Source organism: Echiichthys vipera (genome assembly GCF_963691815.1).
Source record: "Echiichthys vipera genome assembly, chromosome: 5".
NCBI lineage: Eukaryota > Metazoa > Chordata > Actinopteri > Perciformes > Trachinidae > Echiichthys > Echiichthys vipera.
The window spans coordinates 34,334,498-34,350,870 of record NC_139830.1 but is presented as its reverse complement, the minus strand read 5'-3'; the positions used below and the strand labels follow the sequence as shown (position 1 = coordinate 34,350,870).

The 16,373-nt window shown below is 42.6% G+C and overlaps 1 protein-coding gene across 2 annotated transcripts in view; it reads right to left on the bottom strand.

Annotated features, from left to right (window-relative positions):
* Window positions 1-1,967: 1,967 nt before the first annotated feature.
* Window positions 1,968-16,373, bottom strand: part of ulk2 (unc-51 like autophagy activating kinase 2) — a 66,159-nt gene continuing 51,753 nt past the window's right edge. For both annotated transcript variants that reach the window (XM_083914328.1, XM_083914329.1), the window contains exon 27: window positions 1,968-5,722. In XM_083914328.1, the coding sequence (XP_083770454.1) occupies window positions 5,658-5,722 (65 nt within the window). In that variant the 3' untranslated portion in view covers window positions 1,968-5,657. The remainder of the gene's footprint in view (window positions 5,723-16,373) is intronic.

Genomic DNA, 16,373 nt, shown 5'->3' with positions numbered 1-16,373 from the left:
CCCGTTACCGTTGATCAATTCTGCATTCGAGCCGTTGCATGGCGCAACCGTCTTCCCGAAACTCGACCTCCGCAATGCATATCACCTCGTGAGGGTGAGGGAGGGGGAACGAGTGGAAGACAGCCTTTAATACGCCACTCGGGCACTTTGAATACCTGGTCATGCCTTTCGGGTTAACCAATGCTCCGGCTGTGTTTCAAGCTCTAGTTAATGACCTGCTCAAACGCTCCGTATTTATGTACCTAGACGACATCCTGGTATTCTCTAAGGACTTGAACGAACACGTGGTGCACGTTCGTCAGGTTCTTCAGCGTGTCCAGGAGAATCGGTTATTTGTGAAAGCCGAGAAATGCGAGTTCCATGTATCGTCGGTAGCCTTCTTGGGTTATATTGTTGAGAGCAGACAGGTGAGGGCTGACCCTGCGAAAGTCACGGCTGTGACTGAGTGGACCACACCTACCTCTCGCAAACAACTTCAGAGGTTTTTGGGTTTCGCCAATTTCTACCGACGATTTATCCGCAACTACAGTCAGGTAGTTTCTCCGATGACCAGGTTGACCTCTCCCGCTACTCTGTTCAACTGGTCCCCTGCCGCCAACAGCGCCTATTTGACTTAAAGTGTTTTTCATCCGCTCCTGTGCTAGTGCAGCCTGACTCTGGTCTTCAGTTCATCGTTGAGGTGGACGCTTCGGATCTTGGAGTGGGGGTGGTTTTGTCTCAGCGAGCCAAGTCCGACAATAAGGTTCACCCCTGTGCTTTCTTTTCCAAGAAACTGTCTCCTGCAGAAAGAAAATATGATGTCAGATGTCGACATTGGCTGGAGGGGGCAGAGATTCCATTTGTGGTCTGGACGGACCACAAGAATCTGGCCTATATTCAGACGGCCAAAAGGCTTAACTCCCGCCAAGCCCGATGGGCTTTGTTCTTTGGTCGCTTTAATTTCACTTTGACGTACATTGCAGGAAGTAAGAACGTTAAGCCTGATGCCCTTTCACAGCAATTTGGACCTGCCAAGGGGGGAATTTGGTATGGAGAACATCGTCCCCTCGTCTTGTGTCATGGCAGCATTGACCTGGGAGATCGAGGCTACGGGCAGGAAGCGCAGCGCTCGCATCCCGATCCTGTTGGTGGACCACCGTCGACCCTGTATTGGTTGCTCCGAACAGCTGAGCAGAACCGTAAGATGGCAGATCGTCATCGCATCCCTGCACCCAGATACAGACCTGGACAAAGGGTGTGGCTGAATTCTCGGGACATCCCCCTGAGTGTCTCATATAAAAAACTCGCCCCTCGTTTTATTGGGCCCTTCGAGATCGAAGCCATCGTGAATCCCAGTGCTGTCCGCCTGAAGCTTCCTGCGTCCCTCAGAATCCACCCGTTCTTTCATGTTTCCCAAGTCAAGCCCGTAACCACCAGCACGCCAGACCGTCGTCGACCCTGTATTGGTAAAACTATTCCCCCCGGACTGGCATCCCCTTTCTCGTTGTGGTTTTCACGCTCCCCAAAGTACGTTGATTAATCGCGTTTGTTTTCTGTTTTTCTCCGTAGTTTCCCGTGTTCCCGTCCGTCTCCCTGATCTTTCGTCGTCTTCCTGTTATTCCCGTGTTCGTTTAGTTAGTCTTTGTATTTGTATTCTCTGTAGTGTTTTGCGTTTGTCCGTCTATTATATTAAACGTTTCATTTGTAACTTTACTTTTTGTCCGTGTCTGCATTGGGTCCACCTTTTGTGCTATCCCCGTACCGTTCCTGACAGATTCCACAAGAGTCTCAGCCTCCATGTCAGACTTGTTAGGGACTTCAGTATGCAGAAGTGTTGAAATTCACCATTTTAAAATAGGAGAAAATAAACGGTTGTACAAACCAAGCTTCAAAAAAATAAAACACAGCAAGAAATTTGAATTTTTTCTACTTTTGATAACAAAGACTGTATTTTTGTTCCATAAAGAACAAAGACAGACACCCCTTGGTGAGGGAGACAAGTATAACATAAACATTTCTCTTTGAAAAATCGGTGCTCGGAAAATGTTGCATTTTCAGGGTCGTGACCGACAGCGGGTTTGTTTTTCAAAATGCATTCAGCTCAAGCTGGATAGGCGCAAAACAACAGGGTACATACAGAACATTCAAGATTCTAGAGGTTCTACAGCGTAAAATGCAGACTTGGTACCCATGCTTCATCGAAAACAGTCCATGGACAAAATGGTACAGAGCAAAGATTCAGGCGGGTTTCCATCAGCTTTATTAGTCCCTCTTCACTCTGTGTGCAGTAAAAGGCTTTGTGTGGTTCAGAGTGCTCATGACAAGGATGAAGGAACCTGAAACCCAGATATGTCTCAGAAAAAGAACAGTACATCAGAGAAACAGGCCCAGAGACTGCTGGGTGCCTGTGAATGCATTTATACACATTTTTGCACACATTTTAAAGAATTTATTCACACCTGTACAGAGGAGTAGGCCTTTGTCTGCTCTTACAAGAAGAAGGCACCTCCTTTCCTATCATTAACTGTATACTACTGGCCTTAATGCACACCTGGCAATTGCACACGTGTCTATGTGTATGTATGTATGTGTGTGTATATATATATTTAAATACGTAAATATATATATATATGTAAATATATATACATATGTATACGTAAATATATATACATATATATACATAAATATATATACATACACAAACACACACATATATATATATATATATACACACACACACACATACTATTTATTGTTCGGAATTTGATAGAATATTAGCTGTGGCTATACCACTGTGTCACACAGTGTCTCATCGTTTAAGATTTTTGGACTGAAAGCCCACTCTGCAGTGACCAAACCTCATCAGCAGAAAGAACTGTGGAAGAGACTGAGTCAGAATGGACCAAGATCAAACCAGAGCAGAGTGAGAAACTACTAATGTACTGTGGGCGCAGATGTGCTGAAGTCATTCAAAGCTGTGGCCTCTAAACTTCCTATTCATTTTTTAATCTTATAGCCCGAACAAAACATTGTTGAAATCTTCTCTTCTGACACAGTGGTAAAACAAAATAAAGGTTTTTGTTGAAGTGCCTTGATTATTTAAAAAACATGCTAGGGCAGCAAATTCTGAACAATAAAAAAATAACAGTTCTTCAGAATAAATCTTACTATACTTTCTCTAAATTTACACAGAGAGAGAGAGAGAGAGAGAGAGAGAGAGAGAGAGAGAGAGAGAGAGAGAGAGAGAGAGAGAGAGAGAGAGAGAGAGAGAGAGAGAGAGAGAGAGAGAGAGAGAGAGACTTGAGGGGAGGCAGATTGAGTGGATGCTAGGCAGTGCAGAGTGCGACAAATAAAGTATCACAAAATGTGGGGAAATGAGGATGAAATCTGAAGACATCAAGGTTATTTCAGAAAATGTCAGACCCATTGAACAAATATGTGTCTCCATTTTTACAACAAACAGTCCTGGTAGAAAGAGTTTTCTGAAAGGTTTTGGAGCTGCCACAAGTTCTATTTCATGCTTTGGCACACCCCTGTTGCCAAAATAGGTTTCTTTATCAAACCCTTGGCAGACATGAATAAAATGTATCAAATTCATCTATGTACATATAAAGATTTGTGCTCTTTGACTGACAGGCAGGCCCCCAAACCCCCCCCCCCCCCCATCATCACATACACCAGATACAAATATATACAAGTTCGCAAACATAAAGTTTTGTTAAAAAATTAGCTACAGATACTGACAGAACTTAAAAAGCTGTAGTATTTTAGTTAAATTAAACTTATTAAAGTAACATGTCAAGTAATATGACCATTCAGTTCCACAATTCACTCAATCACGGTTTAAATTGGACGCTGATTTGTTTTTCAGTACTGCCTGCTGCCATTTTTCCTCTGAATAGCCGAGCATACGGACCTTGTGAGCAGAGTGTCTGAGCCACTGAGAGCCACTGTCACCCCAAATTTACCTGAAGCCTTCCTCACTGCCAGCAACTTAATCAACAAGTCACCAAGGGTCTATTGCATTCAAGCCCAAGTCAAGATAACCCTGATGACATCATGAGAGAGATACTAACCCTGATGACATCATGAGAGAGAGAGATACTAACCCTGATGACATCATGATAGAGAGATACTAACCCTGATGACATCATGAGAGAGATACTAACCCTGATGACATCATGAGGGTGATACTAACCCTGGTGACATCATGAGGGAGATACTAACCCTGATGACATCATGAGGGAGATACTAACCCTGATGACATCATGAGGGACATACTAACCCTGGTGACATCATGAGGGAGATACTAACCCTGATGACATCATGAGGGACATACTAACCCTGGTGACATCATGAGGGAGATACTAACCCTGATAACATCGAGAGGAAGATATTAACCCTTGTGACATCATGAGGAAGATACTAACCCTGATGACATCAAGATGGAGATACTAACCCTGATGACATCAAGATGGAGATACTAACCCTGATGACATCATGAGGGAGATACTAACCCTGATGACATCATGAGGGAGATAATAACCCTGATGACATCATAAGGGAGATACTAACCCTGGTGACATCATGAGGGAGATACTAACCCTGATGACATAATCTATGTCTGGTCAGAAACACAGAACAAATACACAGTCTGAGGAGGGCTCTTTGTGACAAGTGGTGATTTCCATGTGTAAAATTGGTGGCGTGCCCCTTTAAATATATGAATTTAAATCAGGTAAACATAAGAAAAAGCGGTTCCGTCAACTTTTCCTGGTTGCACTGCCTTATGGGAAACGTGTTCTGTAGACTTGTTAATCATGCAAGATCCGGTAGGGGGCGGAGCAGGAGTGGTCAGAAAATCCTTCTCCTGTCTTCACATTTTTAGTTTCAAGATCTCTCTCAATCCACAATAAAGTGCTTGCGCTAACAACACAGGAAAAATGAAAACAAAGCAGTTACAAATCTACAGGTTCCTTTGTTCACATGGCTGTCTGGTTTCTGTAACAAGAGTTATTTTGATGTAAAAATCCACGTTGTTGGATCTGTTACAGTGATTGGCTATAAGCCTTTTGCTAATTTCTTCCATTTCCTTCTACTCCAATACTTGAGGTTTTCAAGATATGCAAGAGACTCAAATATCCATGTTCTTCTGAACCAATAAATAAGAACAATTACAACTTAAACACAGAGTAAAAAAACACTGATATCACATAGTAAGCAGGATTTAAAAAAAGATTAACTGCTTCATGGGGATTTGGAGTCTCTTGAAGCCCACAACAGCGTCTCATAGTCCTGTTGATCCTCCTTTTCTTCTGGTAAAAAACAAATGATATCCTGAAAGATGGACAGTAGTTTTTTTCTATATAGCGCAAGAAGAAAAATGCATGTGAAAGTGCATGCATTATGTCCACGTCCAGTTTCAGCCTAATGTTTCTGGATCCATTGTCATCTTTGGTTGTAAAATTTTGCATCAGTCGCTTATCACAGTTCAGTCCATGATGCAGCCAGTATGGTGATAAATACAGATGAAACTTAGCAAATGAAAAGTGCTCGAACTGCTACAGGAGGGAACAGCGTCTTTGTGAGGATGGTACTGCAGTCAACAGTCTTAGGACACACGCAGTCACACACACAGGTTCCTCTGTGTGTGTGCGTGTGTGTATATGTGAGGGCTGCTACTCGTACAGTGTGACAGTGCAGTAGCAGAGGGCTGATATCCTGCGGTCCACGCTGGCCTTGTCTGCAGGGATAATACAAAAACATAAAGAAATAGAAGTCATTAAAATAAACACTTAAATGAGTCAAATACAGTTATTAGACAAACCTGCACATACAGCAAACTCTCTTAACTGCAAAAAGTTATTGTAAATCATTCATTACAGCCTGATGAATACTGCTTGTTCTACCATGCTCTCATGTTCATGGCGTTTGATCGTTGGCATAAACAATGCCTACGAATTGCTAGAAAGGGCTGCCTGTTCAGGAGCTGCATTTATAAAACTGTGCATAGATCTTTTACTTCTCTTAGATCTTGGCGTACAAATGAGGAAATTTATGTCCGCCAAAAAGTATTCTGATTTATAAAACCATGGGTTTGGCTGCCAGTGCGCACACACCAAAAGTTATCTCAGGACACTTTACAGAGTAGATATAGACCACACTCTATGACTTATGTATCATTTACATATACCCAACAATTCCTCTATTGTGTAAACTATAACAGTAGGAACGTCGGATAGACCCAGCTCTATGGAGGACGGCCAACTGTCTTGACCAGTTGCGGAGGAAGAAAAGAGACAGAGAGAAAAGACACACTTCCAGAGATGCAAGCAACCACAAAGTAACAGTGGCAATGATAATAAGTATGGTGGCAAACATGGAGTTGAATTAGTAACATGCATTGATGAGACATGAATGATACAAACAGACAGGATAAAAGCACAGAGTATCAGGAACAGTATCCCCCAGCAGACTAGGCCTATAGCAGCATCATTAAACATGACAAAATCAGCTTAAAAATAACAAATATCAAAGAGGAAAGTTTTAAGTTTAGTCTTAAATATGGGGACAGTCTATGCCTCCCAAACAACACTTTAGAGTTGGTTCCACAGGAGAGGAGCTTGGTAGCTGAAGGCTCTGCCTCCCATTCTACTTTTGGAGACTAATACGGTACTATGAGCTCTTTAAGATTCAACAGAGCCTGACCAATAACAGCTTTGTAGGGAAAGAGAAGGATTATAAATTCTATTCTAGATTTTGCAGGTAGCCAGTGCAAAGAAGCTTATACAGCAGAAATATGTTCTCTTCGATTTGTTTTAGTAAGTACACAAGCTGCAGCATTTTGGACCAACTGGAGACTCTTAACAGACTTATTGGAGCAGCCTGATGAGGAGTTGCAGTAGTCCAGCTTAGAAGTAACAAATGCATGGACTAGTTTTTCTGCATCTTTCTGAGACACAATGTTCCTAATTTTCGCAATATTACGCAGGTGAAAATATGCAGTACTTGTCGTTAGTTTTATGTGAGAAAATATCATGATCAAAAATAACACCCAGATTGCATACTGTGGTGCTAGAGGACAACGCATCATCATCCAGAGTAACAATATCTTAGCTTACTTAGCTATTGAGTTTCAGAGGCCTTCAGGGTCAAGTACAATAACTTCCGTTTTATCAGAGTTTAACATCAGAAAATTGCAGGTCATCCAGCTTTTTATTTCCTTAATGCACATTTAATCGGTTTCTTCTGGTTTGATCGACAAATATAATTATGCATCATCAGCATAACAATGACAACGTATGGAATGCTTATATATATATAAGGTGAATAGAATCAGTCGAAGAACACAACCCTGTGGGATTCCGTGACTGACTTTGGTGTGCATGGAGGATTTGTCATTAACATGTACAAACTAGGGGTGGAACGAATCACAAAATCCACTGTTCGGTTCATATCACGGTTTTGGGGTCACGGTTTTCGGTTCGGTTTCGTTTTAACTATTTCTTTTAGATTCTAAAATACCATGTATCAGATCCATAGCCTAATAGTTAGGTTATTTTATCAATCAGATATTCATGTCATGCAATCATGCAAAAACTGAAATAATGAGGCAGCATGTTTAGGGATACTCTAACAATCTTAAATGAAAGTGAAGGGAAATTTTGAAATAGTAGGAGAGCCTGTGGATGTTCTCATTCGTCCAGGTCATCGTTATCCTCAAAGCAATTTCAGTCAAAAACAACTGGACTGGTTGTTTGTCTAGGAAGACGTTTCACCTCTCATCCAAGAGGCTTCATCAGTTCATGTACGCATCTGACCAGGCTGGGACTGGTCCAACTAACTGGTGTGGAGATCCAGGTATTTAACCTCTCACAAGGCCGATGATGTCACTGAAACCCTTTGTGCTCCAAAAGCCCACGCCCGTCGTTAGAGTGACAGTCGTTGGTGGGCAGTTGGTTTCGACTTCGTTAGTGTTCTATTGAGTCTGAACGACAGTCGTTGGGGTCACACGGGGCCATGTGTGAACAGTTGTCCTTTGAGGTTAGTTTGTGGAATCTCCTGGGAAGGGATGAAAGGGCAGCATTGTAGATTGGAGATAAGTGGTGTCTCAGACCTCCTCCTCTGTTTAGCGATGGTTTTTCCACTTTTACATAGATGACTTCTTTTAATCCTCTTTCAAACCATCTGTCCTCTCTGTCCAAGATTTCGACATTGCTGTCATCAAAGGAGTGGGCTTTCTCCTTGAGGTGTAAGTGGACAGCGGAGTCCAGGCCTGAGGAGTTAGCTCTCCTGTGTTGGGCCATGCGTTTATGCAGTGGATGTTTTGTTTCAAATGTAAAGATCTTTGCATTCCTCGTCGCATTGGACAGCATAAACCAGGTTGCTTTTGTGGTGGTGTGGTGTTCTGTCCTTCGGATGTACTAGTCTCTGTCTGAGTGTGTTACTGGGTTTGAAATACACAGAGATGCAGTGTTTGTTGAAGATCCTCCTGAGTTTCTCAGATACCCCAGCCACATATGGGATGACTATGTTGTTTCTCCTGTTATCTTTTTCTTTCTCAACCAATTTGGTTTTCTTTCTGGAGGCAGCTGCCGTTTTAACAAAGGTCCAGCTGGGGTAGCCACAAGTTGTGAGGGCGCCTCTCAGGTGCTTGCGTTCTTCCCCTTGAGCCTGTGAGCTAGTGGGTACGTTATCAGCTCTATGCTGCAGTGTTCTGATAACGCCAAGCTTGTGTTCCAAAGGGTGGTGAGAGTCGAAAAGTAGATATTGATCTGTGTGAGTGGGTTTTCTGTATACCCCTATGTGGAGGCTCCTGTCATTCTCAATATGGACGTCACAGTCCAAGAAGGGCAAGCTGTTGTCCTTAACTTCCTCTCTGGTGAACTTGATGTTTCGGTCCACTGAGTTGATATGTTCAGTAAAAGTTTGCACCTCTTCAGATTTGATCTTAACCCATGTGTCCACATATCTGAACCAATGGCTTGGGGTTACTCCTTTGAAGGAGTTCAACGCCTTGTCACTTTCAACCTTAGCTGTTCAGCCTCTGGGTGGGAAAGATCTCTGTCCGACAAATTCTTAACCCATCTGTTTTGTGTTTCTTCCTGTGCTGTTTTGTGTTTCTTCCTGTGCTGTGACTTTACCTTAATGGAACTGAGGCTTAACAGCTAAGGTTGAACGTGTCAGCAGCGTTGTCCCAGGCTAAGGTCCCCCCATCCAACCTCACCATTGAGGAGAGAAAAGCAGTAACGGCACTGAGCAAAGACCACAGCATCACTATCCTTCCAGCAGACAAGGGTAGATGCACAGTTGTTCTCAATACAACTGATTATCAGGCAAAGATCTCTGCATTACTCAGTGACTCTAACACTTATGAAACCCTGAAACGAGACCCTACCAGCGGTTACAAAAAGAAGGTGATAGAATGTCTACAGCAACTACAAAAAGAAGGAGTCATTAGCAAACCACAGTATTACAGGCTTTACCCCCAGGACTCAACCCCCTGCTTATATGGACTCCCAAAAATCCATAGAGAAGGGGCCCCGCTCAGGCCCATTGTCAGCAGCATAAACTCGGTCACTTTTAACATTGCCAAGCATGTTGCCAATATTCTGGCACCACTGGTGGGAAACACCCCACGCCACATCCAAAACTCCATAGACTTTGTGAACAAAGTCCGAGACCTAAAAATGGATCCAGATGAAACCATGGTGTCCTACGATGTGACTTCCTTGTTCACCTGTATTCCAACCATGGAGGCTTTGGCCACTGTAAGAGAGCGGCTCACACAGGACAATTCCTTACGAAACCGAACAAATCTCAAACCAGACCACATTTGCCAACTTCTGGATTTGTGCCTGAATACCACATATTTCCAGTTCAATGGCATTTTTTACAGACAGAAACACGGCTGTGCCATGGGTTCACCAGTATCCCCTATTGTGGCAAATCTGTACATGGAGGAGGTAGAGGACAAGGCGTTGAACTCCTTCAAAGGAGTAACCCCAAGCCATTGGTTCAGATATGTGGACGACACATGGGTTAAGATCAAATCCGAAGAGGTGCAAAGCCCACTCCTTTGATGACAGCAATGTCGAAATCTTGGACAGAGAGGACAGATGGTTGGAAAGGAGTAAAAGAAGCCATCTATCGAAAAGTGGAAAAACCATCGCTAAACAGAGGAGGAGGTCTGAGACACCACTTATCTCCAATTTACAATGCTGCCCTTTCATCCCTTCCCAGGAGATTCAACAATCTAACCTCAAAGGACAACGGTTCACACATGGCCCCGTGTGACCCCAACGACTGTCATCAGACTCAATAGAGCACTAACGAGGTCGAAACCAACTGCCCACCAACGACTGTCACTCTAACGACGGGCGTGGGCATTTGGAGCACAAAGGGTGTCGGTGACATCATCGGCCTTGTGAGAGGTTAAATACCTGGATCTCCACACCAGTTAGTTGGACCAGTCCCAGCCTGGTCAGATGCGTACATGAACTGATGAAGCCTCTTGGATGAGAGGTGAAACGTCTTCCTAGACAAACAACCAGTCCAGTTGTTTTTGACTGAAATTGCTTTGAGGATAAATAGTAGGAGAGACATTGCTGCATTTACGCATTTATATATTTATTTGGCAAAAAGGTAAACAATTGTTTGCCTTCTAGGTGAGAATATAAACACTTATGCACTATCCAATCTCTAAAAAAATTAAGAAAATAGATTTTCTTTCACTAAAATATGCACAAACAGCAATCACTGAACTGACTGAAATAGGCTACATCAGGGCTATTCAATTAATTTGGAATTGGGGCCGGTTGACGAAAATGATCCAAAATGAGGGGCCCAAAAAACATGAGCTTCACATTAATGGATATTGTACATAATCCAATATAGTATATATATTGTATTTATTTAATCAATGTAAATAGTAGTTATGACCTCAAAGTGCAACCAGCTTGTCAAAAACAATCGTGTTAAATGAACAAACCTGTTAACCAGAGGTTTTCACTCAATTATTGGACTAAAGTACAATTTTGAGGCTCTTCTCCTTTACTTGAGCATTTTATTTACATGTTACTTTATACTTCTACTCCACTACAAATCAGTAGAAATATTCTTTTTACTCCACTGCATTTATCTGATTACTTCAGTTACTAGTTACTTTACCAGGCTTAAAAGTTCATATGAAACATTAGTTTATCCATCAAAAACTGGACTGACAAAAATTAACGTAATATAAATGCAGAATAGCATGATTTTTCTGAAAATGCCTTATCAACTTAAGCTCTTTATACTCAGATATGGCTGCAGAGTAAACACAGGCTTCACAGTGACAGAAACTAAAACTTCTCTGTCCATTCTCTGGTGAAATGATGGTTTTCTGTGACAACTAAACTAAACTGTGACTCTGCTTTCTGATCCCAACACTGGGTTGTTGTCAGGAAGTTGTGGTGGTGCAGGACTGGACAGTCAGCCAATGTTGGCAGATAAAAGTCTTGACTAGGGTTGGGCACCGAAAAAGCGGTTCTAAATAGGAACCGGTTCCTAACGTCCGGTTCTGGAACTGTTAAGAAGCAGTTTGAATTACGATTCTTTTTTTCGGTTCTTAAACGTCTGCACAACTTTGTTTATGAGACTCCGCGCTCGAACGATGAACGTCACTCACTCAACATGGATGGCAGAAAACGCTGCTCGAAAGTCTGGCTTCATTTAATTTGAAAGAAGATGGATTAGCACAGTGCAACATATGTGGAAAACTAGTCACTGCCAAAGAAGGGTGCATGACAAACATGGCAAAACACCTTCGGCTGCATGGTATCATAATGAAGGAGGAGTGTACTGTGAGTCGTCGATCTCCTGCTGCAGCCGCTCCCTCGGAATCAGGTACATGACAATCAGTGGCGGGCCGTGCATTTCAGACCTGCGCCTGCAGCGATGCCCTACCAGACTTAATCCACCTCTTAAAACCATAATTATGATGCCATGGCTCTACACATTATGCATTTAGGCCAAAATGCAGTACAACTGGGTGTTGCATCACCTTAACATATAGTCAAGTACAACAGAGTTATAATACTCTACTGAGTTTTATTCACTCATCCAACAGTATGAGCTTTAACAAGTTTGTTCACAAAACAGCACAGAGCGCACCGTCAGATCAATTCAATCAACCAACCAATCAAGTAGCAGCCGAAGCAGCGTCACAGAAACACTCGTTAATATATTTTTTAACAATAATATTAACTCAGCAAAATAAAGAAAGCTGCAAAAGTCCTCAACTAAAATACAAAAATAACTCAACTATAAGCTTTACTGCCACGTTCATTTGCTCCATGTATTCCACCACGGGCTCACGCGCCATTATATATCACACAAAGGCATCATTTCAGAGAACAATAAAAGGCTTTTAAGGTATAATACAAAGTTGTATGAAGTCCACCAACACTACAGCGATGAGTTTTAACAAGTGTGTTCTCCAAACAGCGCATCATCACACACAAACCAGCAGTGTCATAGAAACATGACGCGCACACTGACACAGTTCACTGAAAAATAAACAATTAACAGAATATTTGCCAATTAAGGTTGTTAATATAGATTTAACATTACTAAATAAAAGGGGGAAAAGGCATACAAATCTAATAAAACATAAAGTGCTTTGTACTCACTCAGATCAAGTGTGTTTGAATATTGCTGAGTCAGGCTTGCTAGCGTTGGGGTCGGACAGCCTCCCTTTACAGTGTCTAGCATATCTTGAAAAGTTTTTCTAGAGAATGGCGTTGTAATTAAATCGGCGATAAAATCGTTATCTTCGCCTCCTTCAGCCATTGTGGGTTGAAAAAACTAAAACAACTTGTCGCGCTACACAAATTAGAAATGTCCTTATTTCCCGTTTATCACACTGACATGTCCGCTCCGGTTTGCATAGCTCTGCGTAGCTCTCTATCCAATCAAAAGACATGCACGCGATGACGCTGTAGGCCTGCTAGCAGGCGCCAGTGAACCCAACTTGACGCTGATTGGTTAATGCCACAGGTCCGTTATCATTGACTTTAAGCTGCCATGCGCCTGCTGCACTCTTGCTTCTGAAGGCGTAAGGGCAGATTTGGGACCCTGGCAACACATGATAGCTGAATAATGATTGGATAAAAACTCTAACATAAACGCCAGCCCCCCCAGATCTCGACCTGGGGCTGGAAGCAGAGCAACCAACTTAGGAAAGCTATGAAATGAAGAGTAGAGACTATGGGAAACAATTAAATACATATTTGAGGAAAGAATATATATATCAAAAAAATATATTCCTTATTATGTTTAGGCCAGCAGAGAAGGCCTTGCTGGCCTTGAGGGTCCACCACTGATGACAATGATGGTTGCCTTATATTTTTAACAGACTAGCTGAAGTTGTTGTCTAACTTTTGCTATTGCTAAAACTGTGTCAAATCTGTTAAAAGTTGTCAAACGCTCGCTCAGTCTGCCTGCTGCTGTTCAGTACCGGTCAGCGAGCAGAGTCATAGCTGCAACAAGCAGCGCCAGGCAAACGACGTAACAACGTGTCCGTGACCCCATTCAACCCAGTGAGCGTGTGTTCTCCACAGCAGGGAACACAATCTGTGCCGAACGGTCAGGCTTGCAGCCTGAGAAGGCAGACATGATTTTTTTATTAAACAAAAACTGTTGATTGGTCATCATGACTGCTCCAGTCCAGTGTTTGTTTTATTTTGTTGCATATACATTCACCTGTTCTGCAGCTCGCTATTTGTTAGACTGTTTGCCAAGAAGTTTCAGTTTTTAGTTGGAGTTAGGGAACCTCCCTTTTAATTGAATGGCATAGTTGGCTAAATCTATTTTTGGAGGTCTCACCTACATACACAGACTTCAAACATACAGCTTGTAACATGTGCAAAAATGGCCTGTGTTAGGAGTTGTCAAATAAAAAAATTATCTTGTGAAATAAGTTGTGACCTGTTGACCTGCGCCTCAAAGAATCGGAACTGAGAATCGTTTAGAACAGGATTTGAAATAAAGACTCGGAATCGTTAAAATCCAAACGATGCCCAACGCCGTCGTGTTTAAAAAGTTAAGGTCTGTTAAAAAAAAGCCGTAAATAGAAGAAAAATTCCTTTTATTTATAAGGGAAATTCAATTTTTTTCACTCTGTTATTATTATCATTCAGGTTACACACACACAGGCCCGAAATACACGCATGCACAAACAGGACCTATGTACAAATGGAGAGATGCCTTGCTCAACAGCACCTCGGCAGTGCCAAGGAGATGAACTGGCACCTCTCCAGCCACCAGTTCACTCTCCATTCATGGTCCACACAGGGACTTGAACCGGCGACCCTCCAGTTCAACAAAATGGAATACTTTTCCCCAGGCAATATCCTTTAAGCCACATGTGCAGCTGACTAAGGCGACCTTACATGACGTCACCAAAACGTGTCGGGGGAAGTGGGTCGGAAACAATCAGTCGCTTCCCTGTGTCTAGCAGGCGGTTCGCCATGGACCTGAAGTCCTGCTTGAGGACCTCGGACTAGCAGTTCTTTAAGTCGTTGGTACCGGCCTGCAGGACCAGCGTGGAGGTCGAGTTGTGCTGTTAACACAGTTGGAGGGCGAGGATTCAACCTCACTGACGCGGGCTCCAGGGCGGCAGAAGGTCGGGCCGCTGCGTACCGTCACATGCCTGAGCATCGAGGTCCCGACAACCAGCACGGAGGGAATGCGCTGTTCCATGGGCTGCCTGGAGGTGCGCCAGCCTGCGGCTGCTCCTAACCGAGACGGAGGGGAAGGATCATGTCGGGCGAGCAGCCCCCAGCTCCTGGGTCGGCGAGAGCCACGACCGGCTGGATGGACGGATCCTGGGGACCAGCTGGACTAAGCCTGCAGGCTTAGGACGTCATACTTGTTATCCGGTGGTAGATCAGGAGAAAAGTTTTGTCCTGCAGAATCCCAAGCATCTTCAGAGAGTGGTAGTATAGTGGACTTGTCTGAGTTTATTGTGCATTTAGAGATTGTTGAAAATATGTTAAGGTTTCTTTTAATGATGGTAAAACATCTGCATAAAGGCTTATTTTGTTCTGGTGGTTTGTGGTGTCAATCCATTTGATGATATTGTTTTGACGTATGGCGGCAACAAGTGGTTCTATGAAGATAGCAAATAAATATGGCGAGAGTGGGCATCCTTGCCTGGTACCCCGGTGAAGTGTGAACCTATGTGACGTGATCCTGTTTGTGGGGACAGTGGCTTTAGGTGAGGTGTATAGTATTTTGATCCAATGGATGAACGACTCCCTAAAGTCAAATCTGTGTAGTGTATGTAATAAATAAGTCTAGTTTACTTGGTCGAATGGTTTTTGTGAGTTTAGTGATACGATTACCGTTTCGGTTTGATTTTGTTGTGCAAGATTGATGATATTGAATAATCTTTGTAAATTATCAGAGCCATGTCTTTTCTTAATTAATCCTGACTGGTCGGGGTGTATTAAAGTGGAAATAACAGTTTCTAATCTGATCGCTAGAACTTTGGTTTTGATTTTTAAGTCTATGTTTATAAGAGATAGTGGGCGGTAGCAGGACAGTTGCGTTGGGTCTTCATTGGGTTTGAGAGGAACTGATATGACAGATGTATTCATGTGGGGAGGGATTTGTGATGTTTTTTGAATTTCTAATGTTAGTTTTTAAATTTTTTTATCGAGTATATCATTGGTCCTCAAATTAGTGCCTTGCCGGTTTCCCATAGTACTGAAGATGACATTTCTGGGGAGTCGTTCAATTCCAATAAGAATGCCCAGTCTTTCTGTATAAAAGCTGTGAAACCAGAGTCTTGGAGTAATGAGGTGTTAAAATGCCAACGGCTAACTAATTATAATTGGATGTATGATGGTCTGGGATACCTTACTTATAAATGTATTACTGATCAGAGAGGAGTCTCAATGCGATAATGATTGATGCAGTGGAGAAAAATAAGTGTACTCTCCTGATGATGGGTTTCTCAATGTCCAACTGTCGCCAAGACCAAAATCTGTCATGTATTGTTTTGGCAGTTCAGTAGAGTGCCAGGATCGTAAATTGCCAGCAGTGCTTGATCGGTCCATTGTGGGGTTGATTACTGTATTGAAATCGCCACCGATTATGATATATGAGAAAATGTGTGGAAGAAGGACGGATTGTCAGTGTTGCGACCATATATGTTGTCAATTGTAAATTTTTTGTTGTAGATGGTTGCAGTAATAATGATCTATCGTCCTTCTCGATCAGTTATTTTATAGTGGTGGATTAGAGGGATTCTTTTATTTACTAAGATATAGACAGCTCTTTGTCTACTGTTGAAGTGGCTGAGAAAGCTTGGTTGATTTGTTGGGATTTAACAATATGTGATTCAGAGT